Consider the following 14,347-nt stretch of genomic DNA (forward strand, 5'->3'; position numbering starts at 1 on the left):
GTTCATAAAAATGTGTCTGACATATTCAAAATTGATTTTTTTTCAAAAGGTCATTGTCCCAAGTGACACTTAGCCTGATGTAGCTTAGTTTCAAGATGAGGTTTCCTTCTTTCCTGCAATTTTTCCCCCTGCATCCTGTGGTCTCTAGGTCATGCTTCCTGAATTCAGGTGGAAATGACTGTGTGCTATAGATTTTTCTAGTCACAAAGTAGTCAGTGGACACCAGCCATGAGGATTGCTGTGTTGGTGTGTAGATAGCTATGGGCTCCTTCTGGTTCCTTTTCCTAGGACCATGTTTTTGGTAACTTTTTGATTAAAGAGCATTTGTTAAGAAACGAAATCTCTCTGTGTCTCAAGTGCAAATGATCTGCTGACAACTTCAACAGAACAATCCTTTCCCTAAGAAGAGAAGTGTTGTTAGTCGCTCAGTCGTGTCCAGCTCTTGGCGACCCCATGGACTGTAGCCCACCAGGTTCCTCTGTCCATGGGATTCTCCAGACAAGAATACTGGAGTGGGTAGCCATTCCCTTTTCCAGGGGATTTTCTTGATCCAGGGATTGATCCCGTCTCCTGCATTGCGGATGCAGATTCTTTACCATCTGAGCAACCAGGGAAATGCCAAGAAGAGGTTGTAAAGAAGATGAGAGTTTCAAGACATCACCTCATTTTTTGCTTTTGCCATAAAGTACTATTAATGAATCAGTCAACAAGTATTTATTGAATGACTAGTATGTACCTGTAATCTTTTATGAGCTTGACTTTGTTTGAGTTCAAGTTGATGTTTTCTGGCTAAAGAAGTGAAAACATCTGATTACTGATTTTCTTTCACTACCTGACCTGGGACTTTGCACCAGGTAGGGCCGACACAGGATGCTCTCAAGGCCCTTGGCTGGCATTCTGTACCGAGTTGTCTACCTTGCTTGTGTGGAAGGAGTGGATGGGGTCTGGGCAACTGCAGTTAATCCAGCTCCCCGTCCCATTTTAATTTTGTAAAATTTAATTTAAACAACAGCAACAAAGAATCAAAGACCATTCATCTAGTCCAACTGTTACTGTACAGCCCATGTCTGCTTCATGTTTAAAAAGGCTGAAGTCCGCCTAGTGCCTTGCATGAAATAGGTACTTAACAAGTACTAATTAAATAAGAATATGCAAAAGAATCTTTTAAGTTAAAAAGCAAGTTTTTCTCCCTCTTTTTTTTTTTTTTTTGCAAAGACAAAGCAAAATTACAAACAATGTATAGTATAGAAAGATCACTTTGTTGCTACTTTCCAGAGACTGCCTTCATCTAACTCAAATCCTAAATGAAGTGAAAGACAATGAAGTCACTCAGTCCTGTAGGACTCTATGCAAGTCTCTCAGTCCTATACGACTCTTTGTGACTCCAGGGACTGTAGCCCACCAGGCTCCTCTGTCTGTGGAATTCTCCAGGCAAGAATACTGGAGTGAGTAGCCATTCCCTTCTCAACCCAGGGATCTTCCCAACCTAGGGATCGAACCCAGGTCTCCCACATTGCAGGTGGATTCTTTACCATCTGAACCACGAGGGAAGTCCAAAATCCTAAGTGAAACAAAAATAAAGACTCCACAGTATGCACTGAGCCTGTGCAAACTGAATTAAATTACACACAATGCTGACCTTCTAAATTGAGGGATCACAAGTTATGTGAGGTGTGACCTAAGAGAACACATGGTGCATTTGTGTTTGTGTGTGTAGGAGGGGTGCGTGTGGAACACGGACAAACATTGTGGTGGGTGGGATTGAAAGAAGGAAGGAAAGATGAATGCTGGGTGTCGGGGAAGGTTGTACAGAGGATGGAGAAGGGATTTAATGGCTGGGGAAAGCGTTTCATACCCTTTGCTAACAAATAACACTAAAATGTATACGTTATGGTAGATTTATAAACAGTTGCCTTGAGTTTTCTCATGTAAATGCTGTCATATTAGTTGTGTCCTTTCTGTCATTCTCAAGACCTCAGGCTGTTTCGTTTGCAGGTGAGGACCTGAGGGAGCCCTGGAATTGTGCCTTCTCCCCTCTTACGCTCACTCCTCATGTGAACAGGTTCTTCCTTGGGCCCATTTTCATTGCTCTAGCGGAAGTCTGCAAGTGGACTTCTGCAGACAGAGAAGCTCTGGCTGCACAGTCACTTCTCATGTGTCAGCGACACACAGTCTACACACACTGCGACTCCCCACCCCCTGCCATATTCATCCCCAGCTGTGGGCCAGGGTGTCAGGCATCGGTACGGAGGGGGAATAGAAAATGCTTATCTCTGAAGGTCCAGAGCCACACCCATACCACACCAGGTGCCGACGGTACCAGGAACCCAGGATCTGGTGCGCAAGGCAGCTGGGTGCTCATACCAGGAGACAGATTACCCTGCGACCTTAGGCCTGCTTTGTCACCTGGCGCCTGCCAGCTTCCACTCTTTCTCAACAATCCAGATTCCAGTGCTGGTGTGTCTTTGCTTTTTCTTTTAAGAACAAAAATGGTTGGCAAGCAATCCTGTACGGGTTGACTGTTTTCCTTTTCAAGGGAATCCAGCATGTCTAACACAAAGCTGGAACAGACTCAGGTGGGAAATTGGCACGACAGCTCAGCTTGTTAGCCCATCCATACCCCACTGCCCACCAGTGATGGGCTCAGGCCATAGTGATTCTGGGTTATGGTTTGTGTTCTGCACTTCTGACTTATGTTTTGAACCCTGGAACATCTGCTACGTGACCTGCTGCTCCCAGGAATGAGATGCCCCATGCAGCCCTCCCAGGGTGCAGGAAGCAAACTGGGAACCCCAGCAACACATCAGAACTCTGTTTCTTCTCTGTATCCTCCTCAGGTGTATGAGTGATTTTAATGAGGACTGCTTCCAAGCTAGGGTACTTTTTGTCTCTGTAGTGCTTTGTAGGGTGCTGTCTCCCTCCTCTGTTCTGTCCCCACCTTCTCCCTGGAGGTGGCATGGGTGCCTGCTTTTCCTGCGCCTGAAATGAGGTGGAGATGGTTTGGGAGGGGGTAGTTGACAGCAAGCTGTTCGTTAGCAGCCTGCCTTCTGCCGCGGGAGCTCGGTGACTGGCAATGGCAGTGTTTTAAAAAATAAAGATCAGAAAGAAAACTCTGCAGAAGCATCCTGTTACTTAATTTTCTGCAGCCGGTGGAGGGAAGGTCTGCTTGTCAGCCTGTATTTCATGTGAGTCCCCCTGACCCTGTCAAGAATGGAGGATTAGGAAGCCCTCCCCTCTTCTGTCCTGGCTGCCCTGGGATGTAGGTAGAAGGCTTGCAGTACTTCCTGAAGGGAGGAAAGCTCTGGAGACCAGGGGCATGTTGCAGAGGATTGGGGCCCTGAGTGGTTCTGCTTCCAACCAGAGGGAGGAACACCTTTCTCCCACTTGCTTGTCTGGTTGGCCACTCAGGGGCCCTGGTGTGGCCCGTGCTCATCATCTGGGGTATGGAGGAAGGTGGCATGTGGCATGTAACATCTGAGACACTTCAAGGCAAACTCATAACTGCATCAGTTGTAATTTAATCCAAAATTGTTAGCACATGTTCATTTTTTAAATGTGTAAATAATTTATTTTGAATTCTTATTGCATACATATATATGCATATGAGTATATAAAATTATGTATGTGTACATGAATTACTACACAGCTAATAGTTTAAAACTTAGAAATGTTATTATATTCTTTTAATCATTTAAGTTGGCCACTTGATATGAAGAGTCAACTCATTGGAAAAGGCCCAGATGCTGGGAAAGATTGAGTCCAGGAGGAGAAGGGGGCAACAAAGGATGAGATGGTTGGATAGAATCACTGACTCAGTGGATATGAGTTTGAGCAAATTCCAGGAGATGGTGAAGGGCAGGGAAGCCTGGCGTGCACAAAGAGTCAGACAAGACTTAGTGACCCAACAGCAAACATTTAAGTTTGATTATGAGTCCTCTCGTAATTAGAGTCTTCTTAATTTGGCAGACCCAATCTATTAGATTCTCCTACATGCTTACAAAAGAGGATACGTAACTAACTTTGCAGCTCAGGAGCTGATCCTCCTCCTACCTGGGGATAGTTGTGGCCACAGCATCAGGTTTTCCTATTCTTTTACCTGCCTCCTCATTCCATATCCGGTTGGCTTATTCATAGCCACCCTCCTTAGAATGATGTTCATGCAGTGCTTTATGAAAAATATTAGTGACAGAAATAGAACAGTCACACACACCTACCCTCCCTTGCTTAAGATAAATTTAAAATATCTCCCTATTATGTTCCACTTTCCTTTTTATGTCAGTTGCCTTATTCACTTGGTTGCCCGTTTTGTTTTCATGTTCATTGATATTCATGGTCTTGACAGACCTAACCTTTAACTGTTATTGATTGCATTTTCTTTTTGATGTTGGAATTATCACAAGCTGGCAATGTGATGTCCTTTTAAGTGGGCTCTGATGCCTGATCGCTCCTACCCCAGACCTTCTGGAGCGGTTGTTTACTTTTGTGCAGCATGCTACTGCAGGCCTCTCTTGATTTTTCCTGCCCCAAGACATGGAATCAACAACTCTCCAAGAAGCCGTGTTAAAATTGGCATCAGAAGGCTGATCTGCTGGGGATGGGTAGAGAAATATCCCTTTAATTCCAACCCCCTTTTTTCTTTCAAATTGTATTTGTAAATACTGCTTCAGTGTTTTCTCAGCTATTGACAGAAAAAGTTTTGGAGGTGGTTGGTGCCTGGTTTGTATTCAGTTGCTCTTGGTTTTCGCTGAGCGATCCTGGTCAAACAACTTCAGCTCTCTGAGCCCCCCTCCCTCGTCTGCCCAGCGAGGGGGGTCTTAGGTAGCAGGGGTCTGAGGAGTGAGTGAGTGATAAAGGGCTGAGGCCTGATGTGCAGTCAGCATTCCTTAAATAGTGTTGAGTGAATGGACAGGGGCTTCTCTCAGGCTGCTTCTGGGACCTGTCCCAATTCCTGATCCGGGGGTGGGTCAAGAAGATCCCCGGAGAAGGAAATGGCAACCCACTCCAGTGTACTTGCATGAGAAATCCCGTGGACAGAGGTGCCTGGCAGGCTATAGTCCACAGAGTCACAACGAGTCGGACCCCACTGAGCATGCATGCGCACCTGGATTTTAACCTTGGAACCATCTCTGCAGAGTTGTGAATGGATTACTTTATCCTTTGGAGCCTATCACACAGCAATTTTGATATAAACATTTGATTTAAAACTTGCTCAAAACAAAAAAAAACTTGCTCAAGGCCCATAAAATTCACCCATAAATGATGCTTTTTCTTTACTCATTTCTTTCTTTTGCATTTTCTTAAAAAGTAAATTAGATGTATACAATCTTTGGTTTTGATAAAAGTCATGTTCAGTGATATGTTGCTATTTAGAAATGTCACCTTCCCACCCCTAGATTACCACTCCTGCTCATTACTGTGAACTCAAGGCCTTTTATTATGCTGGAAAAAAAGCTAATAAATGACGTTTCTACCTCATTTCCCTAATTATAGCTTAGAAAATTGTGCTATCTTTTTAATTGCTCACACTGGCTTGTTTCCTTTTTTAAAGAATTAGAGTGATGAAGATGATTGCAACTAACACTGGTTACAGACGCACTTTGTCCCGGGCACTGTGCTGAGTGCTCTCCCGTGCATTAATTAATGCGTCTCCCTGTCTGTGCAGCAGGCATAATATTCACACCATTTAGCGGGAAAGACTCAGGTGTCTAAGAAGGTCACAGATGGCAAAGGAGGAGCCTGAACCAAACTTCAGGCCGTCCGACTCCAAAAGCCCTTGCTCTGAGCTATGATATTAAACTGCCTGCCATTAGTACTCCATCCATCTATATATCCACCCATCCCTCTATTCATTGTTTTTTGCTTCTGGGGTGATATGGTATATAAATAAAATATTTTAAAAATTCATAGCACTGTGAGGTAAATGTGCCAAGCCTTTGTTGAAAAGTGTTAGTCGCTCAGTCGTGTGCAACTGTTTGCGACCCCATGGACTGTAGCCCTCCAGGTTCCTCTGTCTGTGGAATTTTCCAGGCAAGGATGCTGGAGTGGATTGCCATTCCCTTCTCCAGGGGATCTTTCCAACCCAGGGATCAAACCCAGGTCTCCTCCATAAGCCTTTGTTGAAGAAGTTTCTAACTGCACCTGACTTTTCTGGGATGCTTTATGGAGTTTGCATGCTTTGTTCCTTTACTCCATCTTCATTTTGAAAGTTCATACTAGACCTCACCCCTGTACTGGATTGAACCTGTTAAACATGCTGATTTTGAGGAAACTGTTAACTGTCCATCAGTTTATTTATGAGACCTATAATCATCTTTCAGAAGCACCTTAGGGAACTTTAAACAAACAAAAACCTCAGAAAACCTTAGGACACCAGCCTCAGCTCATCTGTCATGAGGAGTGACATCTGAGAAGCTGCCTGGTGGTTTGCTGTGGTGTTCTTGAGAGCTGCCATCGATGGCAGAGAGACATGATAAGGACCAAAGGAAGAGAGATGTGTTCAGATAATGGGGGCAGTTACAGCAGGAATTAAAACTGTTGGCTGCTGACTTTAAATAGGTGAATGTCCTAGAAAATTTTAAATGTGTATCCAAGCTGGGGTCAGGGAGAGGGAAGGGCATATAGAAACCACCGCCCCCTCAACATACACACTCAAATAGTTTTCCTCTAAATTACCTACTACTCATACATACAGTTAGGCAGATACACACATACATATACATACACACACACTATAAAATCTACCCCCAAATCTTTCCTACTAAAGAGCCTTGTCATGAAGTGTCGTCTGGGGACCAGCAGCCTTGCTAGCATGTGAGAGCTTGTTAGAAATGCAGAAAATTGTGCACAGTTGCAGACTTGAGGCATTAGAATCTGCACTTTAGCAAGAGCTCTGGATAATTCACATGCACATTAAAGCCTGGGCAGCCCTGCCCTAGAGGGATGCCTTTCCCTCCAAGTTCATTAACTAGGGCATCATGTGGCTTTGGAAGGATAGAGGGAAAGCCTCCCTGTTTGATCACTGTGGAAGGAAAGAAGCTTGCCCTCCCAGTAGTGGAAAAAAGTCCTTTTACTATTACTCATTCCCGCATTATACAGTCTTGAGTAGAAAATTAAGAGGAAAGCTGGACCAAGCTGGCACATTTGTTGCCACTGACACCAACAGATGGTTACAATACCCGGCTAACAGGCTGGTGAGGTTCCATAGGTAGTTTTGCTTGAGGGCAGCAGTTTTCAAGGGAGATTTTGCTCCCAAGGGTCATTTGGCACCATCTGGAGACGCTTTTGGATGTCACATCAACAGAGAGACAGGGTAGTGCTTCTAGCACCTAAATGGGTGGAGGCCGTGCCCAGGACAGTGCCTGCAACAGAGAACAATCTGATCCTAATTGTGCGTCTGTAGTGCTGAGGTTGAGCAACCCTGTTTAGCAGATGAGTTTAACTTATAGCAAGTCTAAAATCTATTTAATTATCCATTACTCATTTAAATGAAATATTTCAAACATGCTAAATAATTAGGACTAATAAATGTTAGCTTCACTTTCCTTTTTTTTTTTTTTTGAAAGAAATAAAACATTGTTGTTGTTTAGTCGCTGAGTTGTGTCTGACTCTGCTACCCCATGGACTGTAGCCCAACCAGGCTCCTCTGTCCATGGGATTCTCCAGGTAAGAATACTGAAATGGGTTGCCATTTCCTCCTCCAGGGGATCTTCCCGACCCAGAGATAGAACCCTTGTCTCCTGCTTGACAGACGGATTCTTTACCACTGAGCCACCAGGGAAGCCCAAATAAAACATTCACAATGCATTTATAAGGACAGTTTCAAAGTCCTATCCCCTCACTCCTTTCCTAGAGGGAACCACCTTCCTGAGGGTGGGCTGTTTCCTTCTGGTGTATATTTTTTTACTTTGAGAACATATTTTAGTGTCTGTGAAAGCAGCCTATCTTATTGCACAAGCCCCTTCTGTGATGGCTTTCTCCTCTATTTGTATGCTGCAGGCTGTTTTTCCAGGAGTTTGAGTCAAGGCATGAACAGAGAACAGGACTGTATCTGTATGAAAATGGTTCCCTTTTCTGAGTAATTTACATTTCCTTTAGGCGGCGGTCAAAATTTTTAAGGAAAGATGTTTAATGTTTAAAATCAGGTTGAGGAAAGAAGTTGCAGATTTTTAAAGGGGTTATTTTTCAAATGCAGAGTCCATAGTGACCCAGAATTAAGCAGATAGATAAACTTGTCCTGACATTTGTTGGAAGAGATGATGGTGATAATGTTCCTGGCGCCACCCCCTTCCCTGCCTGCACGCCCTCCTTTCTCCTAACGTGGCACCTCTCAGCCCCTGCTACCAGCATCCTTGGAAGACATTTCCTCCATCTCTGCATCATTTTTTTTTCCCCCCAGCCGGCCTGTTTCTATGGCAACTGTTAGATTGAAAGATGAGCGGGAGCTGGGCGGCGAGGCTGGAGTGAGACCTCAGGGTGGTGGTGTGTGTCCCTGACGTCACCCTCTGTGCTCCCGGATAGGACGGCTCTGGCTACTCCCATTCAGGGCTGCTGGCCGCTGCCGCTTTATTAGCAGGACTGCCAGGGTCTCTGATAGCTGTGCTCCTCCTCTTCCCCCTCCATGATTTTCCTTTTCACTGCCCCTTTTCCATCCTGGCTCCAGACTGTCATTAAGGATGCACAGCTTAATTCTGGCATGTTTGGGGATGCTCTTCTGCCCGGCATTCTGGAAGGGCAGGGGGGCATGGCAGCGTTTCACCTGACGTTGATGGTGCCGTGAAGTCCATTCTTTCCTCTGCCAGAATACTGACTATGCAGAAATTTATCGAAGCGGATTATTATGAACTAGACTGGTATTATGAAGAATGCTCAGACGGTAATTATGGCTCCTGCAAAACAGAGCGGGGATGTGTAGGGCCATTGTCTCCCTTCGGTGGAGGGGGTGTCCTGGAACCTTCCTGGGGAGACAGGAGGAGGGAGGGGCACGGGAGTGGCACCGCATGGCTCTGACCGTTGCGAAGGCATGGTGAAGGGGGACAGCAGGTGGGCAGGGCTCGTGATGGGGGGAGGCTCCTTGGCAGTCTGGAGATGGTGTTGGCGTGCTGGGCTCGTGAGCATTGCACTTCAGTGGGATTGAATTCTCTCTGGGGTGATGCGTGTGTGTGTGCGTGTGTGTGTGCAAGTGGAGATGTCATCATGTATGGGCCAGGGACTAGTGTCTTCAGGAAGTGGTCCTCTGGCCTTGGAGAATCCAGCTTTCCTGGGCCCAGACCTGGGAGCCCAGGGGAAGCTGAAAAAAAAGGCAGAAGCAGCTTCCCACCTGGCAGTCAAGTCAAACGAGTTATCTTGCGGGATCCCACAGAGATGGGGGTGGGAGATGTTGGGAGGGGCTGGAAGAGTCTGTATCCTTCGTGTTTGGGCAGGGAGGGTGTGGTGCTTTCCAGAGGAGACTAGGCAGAGTTTCTGTGGCTGGAGCAGCCTCGGGAGATTCCAGACACCAGGAAATGGCACTCAGGTGCATTCTCAGGCCACAGGGGAGGGGCCTCGGGCGCCTGTGGGGTTGGCATCAAATTGTATATGACACAGTTAACCTGTCATCTTTAATTCTTCTTTAAAGTGACCCTCTATCACATGCCTTTACATAAACACACACACAAGAGAACCCAATATCTATATACTCGAAGGGTCCATTCCCTGGTGATCATAATGTTCTCAGCCCACACGAGCCAGTAATAGGTAAAGTAACTGCTTTTTAATTGAATCGGGAGTTTCAGATCACTCTAACATGACTACATTTGATTAACCTGAATGATGTAACTGGTTGGGACCTGGCCTCATTAATAAGCTGAAGAACTTCATAATTATCTCTGTATTTGCTAATTTCGGCCTTGACTGTGAGCCACAGAAGAAAGGCCAAAAGCTTTTGTTGGAGGGGGTGGGTGGGTATTTAAACGCACTGAGAAACTTCCCCAGCTGAGCCCCACCATCCCCGAACATTAGATACAGACATTGCCATGTCGAGTCCCTGTGCATCTGTAAACATCTTGAGTGATGATGATGGTGGGCAGCTCCCAGGGTCGTGAGGGGGAAAGATGACTCAGTTGTTTTCTTTGGGGTATATTATTCTTAAAGCAAGTTCCTATCCTATTACCCAACTCCAGGCGGCAATTATAGGGGTACTTCTTTTCAGATTCCATCATTGACCTCTTGAATTTTCCTTGGTGATTTGTGACTCGCTGAACCCTCCATAACTTTTTAGAGTGTGGACCACTGGAGCACGGCACATTGGTTACAGCGGAGGGCCTGTGCCACCTCCAGCTCCCAGGGGACGTGTTGGGTGTGGCCATGGCTCCCCCGGAGCTGTCCCGGAAGTGACGGGGGAAGGGTTCTTACTATCTTGCCCTAATTGTGACACCGTCCAGCTTTATTTACACCCTTGTCTGAGGAAATGAAGGCAGTCACTCGCGGTGCTCAATATGAAGGGTGAGAAGAGGCCTGCTCTTGTCTGGGTGTCTCTCAGAAGGATTTTCTTACCCAGCCGTTTCTTGGTTGAGTCTTTTGGCCCCAGGCAGCCAGATCTCTCTTCTTCCAGCAGAAAAGGAAAACAGAAAAAGAGGCAGCTCATCTGTCCAAGGGTAAATAAATGTCGATAGCAGTTACTGTCTGAGTGTACGCTGAGTGAAATAGTTGCTTTTCTCCTCCATACCAATTTGGATGAAGTAGAGAAGTAGATGAAGTAGAAGGGACAGAGTTTGCTGGGACAACTGACATTTTCATAATCCCATTTTAAAGATAGTTAGCAAAACAGGGAATCAAAGGAATGGAAGCTCAGAACTAAAGTGGTTTAGGAAAGCCCACAAAAAGGAGTGGGAATTCAGGGATACGCTAATATTGACGGTGCTTGTTTATACACGTCTGACTAGTTCTTTCCTGACCTCGCCAGGTTAGTCTGGAAATGGAGGCAGTGTGCCTTTGTTTTTATGCAGCTTTGAAACTGCAAAGCAGTCTTTGAATAGCCCTTTCATCTCCTGGTTCTGAACTTCCTGGTGAGGAGGCCAGGTAGGAGTTAGACACACAGAGTGTTGCTTTGTCTCTCTTATTATTTGTCATTGGAATCTTTAATGTGGGAAACTTCCAGGGAGCTTTCCGTAGTAATAACAAAAGATGAGTCAAATGTTTTAAAAAAGATGCAAAATCATCATTTATGTCATAGTTACTGACTTGCACTTAAGTTACAAGGTTAGCACTGAAAAAGTAATACGTAAGGGTGGAAATATAGACTGCAGGACAATTAGGGGCCGCTCTATTAAATGTGGACTTAAGAAACGGCTGCTGTTCTTTTTTGAGGTTTATTCAGTCTACTGACTGTATCCTGCCCCCATAATGAGTTTTAGTTGTGAAGTCTTAATACTCTGTCTCATCCCCTCAGCCCCCCAAACACAATCAGACTCCAGAGGGTATAACAGGGGCATGGTGCAGGAGCTTAGAATAGTAAGCAGTTTGAGAGGTTGATTGCCCAGTACCTTAAAGTAATTTTTAGAGGTTTGAAATAGCCAATGATCAACACAGTAGTACAGCAGTGGTCTGTGCAGAATTTGCACACATGCACTCAGCGTTTATAGCTTAAAATTCTAGCGTCAAACAGGTTCCTGGTTACCCACATTAACTGTGTCCCATCTCTTAATTGCAGGAACTTCTAAAACCTAGCCAATCATGAGTCACCCCATTATTTAAAAAGCATATTCCCAGACTAACTCCAGACCAGGAGAGGCCCTGAGAAATCGGAATCTTTAGTGCATGCTGTAGGTGATTCTTTGCAGTAGATATGCTTGGAGAACAGTGCCACGGACACCATCCCAGGGCCCAGGGGTCTGGAAGATGATTCTTTCTGTCTGTCATGAAATCTTAAGTTGTTTCTTGGCTCCAACTGATCACTTAAGAAAAATATGCTTAGAAAGAGTGTGAGGCCTTTTTAATTTTCAGAAAGGTTTGAGTTCAAGTGTATGTCCCTGAGTTAAAGAAACGGAGCGCACTTTCATAATTATTCTAGAAATAGGCAGAATGGCCGGAAAAGCACAGCCCGGAGTCTGCCTTTGAGGCCCGTGTTGCATTCTCTGTGGCTGTGTGGTATTTAAAAACAAAACTCATTTTGATATTTGGCAAAACTAATACAATTATGTAAAGTTTAAAAATAAAATAAAATTTAAAAAAAAAATAAAAAGAAATGGCAAAAAATATATATATATAAACAAAACTCAACTGATAAAGATAAAACTGGCGTTCTTCAACCATTCAGGAATTGAGCCTCATCCCATCTAGCAAGTAGAAAGAACTCTGAGGAGCTGTATGAAATGGAAGGCTTTTGTAGACAGAAGGCAGCGGGGACAAGAAAAAGGATTATCTCATCTTTCTTTGGGGGACGAGTGGGGTCTCTCAGGCTGATTACCTCATTACTGCTGACCAGGAAATTCCAGTCTGGCTAAGACTTCATTCCTGGGAGAAGCTGAAGCTGCAATTAGGTCAGGTATTAAGTCTTGGTTGACTGCCCCCGGGGCTTAGCACAAGCGACTCCATTGGAGGCCTGTTGTCTCTCTTTGCCAGCAGTTAGGCACATCCTGGGACCCCATAAGCCTCCAGCAAACCCATCTCTCCCATCTGGAAAATGGGGACAACCCCACTGGGCCGTCTCATAGGATGGTAAAAGCATGTAAATAAAGAAAAAGCTCTTTGTGATCAGCTAAGTGCTAGGCCAGTACTTAATATTATCTTTTCAGAAACAGTACTAGTTACTAAGTTCTTTTTAAAAATTCCTCTGAAAAGGTAACTGGTTTGTTGAACAAGGTATAGTGTCTTTACCCTGTTTATTGCTGTAGTCTCTTTTGTAATCATCCACTCTTGTGTCCCTTTTTGCAACATTATAGATTTGAATGTCGGGGTGGGAGATGAGGGTAGTTCATATTGATTTTATAAATGGAAACACTCAGGCAGATTACACAGTGATTGTTCTTACAACTTCTTATCCATGATGAAAATCCATGGCATTACACTTAGGTGGCACGTACGCTGTTCTGTGATTGCAGTGACCTCTAAAATGTCACCCAGAGTCAGGGTGACTGGTTTGTGAGTGAAGTTTTGTCAGATATTTTAAGCATTCACTGAGAAACTGGTAAAAGGCTTTTGAGATGATTTTCTGACTTTCCTGCACTTGTGTCAAACGTAGGTAAGCAGGCCCCATTTTTCATGTTTCTTGTGGAGTGTACCCATGGAGGTAGACGCTGACTTTCCCTTTCCAGACATAGCACTCTTCTGAATGACTGCTAAGAGGATATTTTTTTTTAAGAGTTAAAGGTAAATATATGATGTAGCTGTACATTTTTATCAGCAACTTTAGTAAAGCAGAGATAATGTCCTCCCTTAGATGTAGAAGCAAAGGGCTCAAGAGCTGAGAGAGGGCCAGAGGGAGCATAGAGACCAAGTTTTTAGAGCTCTGTGTTTCTCTCTCTGTTTTTTAAATAGCATAAGCAAGAGCCTTGGGGAAGTGACCTTCAGCGATGGGCCACCTGCTCTGTGTGGTCAGGGAAGTAAAAGGACAGCAAGGCTCATGGAGAGTGGAGCAAAGTGCATGGGACACAGAGGGGCAGGAGACTCCTGACTGTGCAGGAGGAGGTGTAGCAGGAACAGGCTACACAGGAGATGCAGGTCCAGGAGTGCCAAGCTCCTGTCTAAAGACAAGGGGCAGCCTTGGGCGTGCCTGTGCTGTGGGACTTTTTGTGATGATGGAAGCATTCTGTGCTGTCCAGTTTGGTAGCCACTAGCCCCTTGTGGCTGTGGAGTGTCTGAAATGTGGCAACTGTCACTGAATTTTGGATTTCATTTCATTTTAATCAGTTGAGATTTCACTGTAAGTGGGTAGCTCTAGTGGCTTGCAACCACTCTTTGGACAGAGGAGGATGGAGCTTCGGGGAGATGCGTCCATGGAGGTTACGTGAAACAGAGCTGGAGAAGACCCTCACAGGAAGAGGTCCCTCTGCCCACTGGGAGGCAAGTGACACTTCTCTCCCATAGCCGTGAACTTCCCTGGACCTGGGTCAGAACCCACTCCCTTCCTTCTTGCTCTGAGCCCCTGCATTGGTCCTCACTGCTGGACAGCACGCAGTGTGGCTGCTTGGCTGTTGGGGTGAGCAGCTTCTCGAGGGACGGCCAGGCCACCCTCAGCGCCACAGCCCACGTCCATGTCCCATGGCCCATCTGTCACCTGGCACAGGGATGGCCGGGCCTTCTTGCTGGCCTTTAAGTGTCATATTCTGTTTTAACTTTTGGAAAAACTGTTCTCTCAGAGAAGATGCACTTT

At 45.3% G+C, this 14,347-nt stretch overlaps 1 protein-coding gene across 11 annotated transcripts in view; it reads left to right on the forward strand.

Annotated features, from left to right (window-relative positions):
* Positions 1–14,347, forward strand: part of TRAK1 (trafficking kinesin protein 1) — a 100,844-nt gene that overhangs the window by 30,928 nt on the left and 55,569 nt on the right. Inside the window, exon 1 of one of the 11 annotated variants that reach the window (XM_025272069.3) lies at positions 7,718–8,872. The exons of 8 other annotated variants lie outside the window; for them this stretch is intronic. In XM_025272069.3, the coding sequence (XP_025127854.1) occupies positions 8,809–8,872 (64 nt within the window). In that variant the 5' untranslated portion in view covers positions 7,718–8,808. Of the gene's footprint in view, positions 1–7,717; positions 8,873–14,347 lie in introns of those variants that run through there. 2 more of the 11 variants (XM_025272071.3, XM_025272073.3) reach the window with 2 other exon arrangements.

Source organism: Bubalus bubalis, chromosome 21 (assembly GCF_019923935.1).
Source record: "Bubalus bubalis isolate 160015118507 breed Murrah chromosome 21, NDDB_SH_1, whole genome shotgun sequence".
Classification (NCBI taxonomy): domain Eukaryota; kingdom Metazoa; phylum Chordata; class Mammalia; order Artiodactyla; family Bovidae; genus Bubalus; species Bubalus bubalis.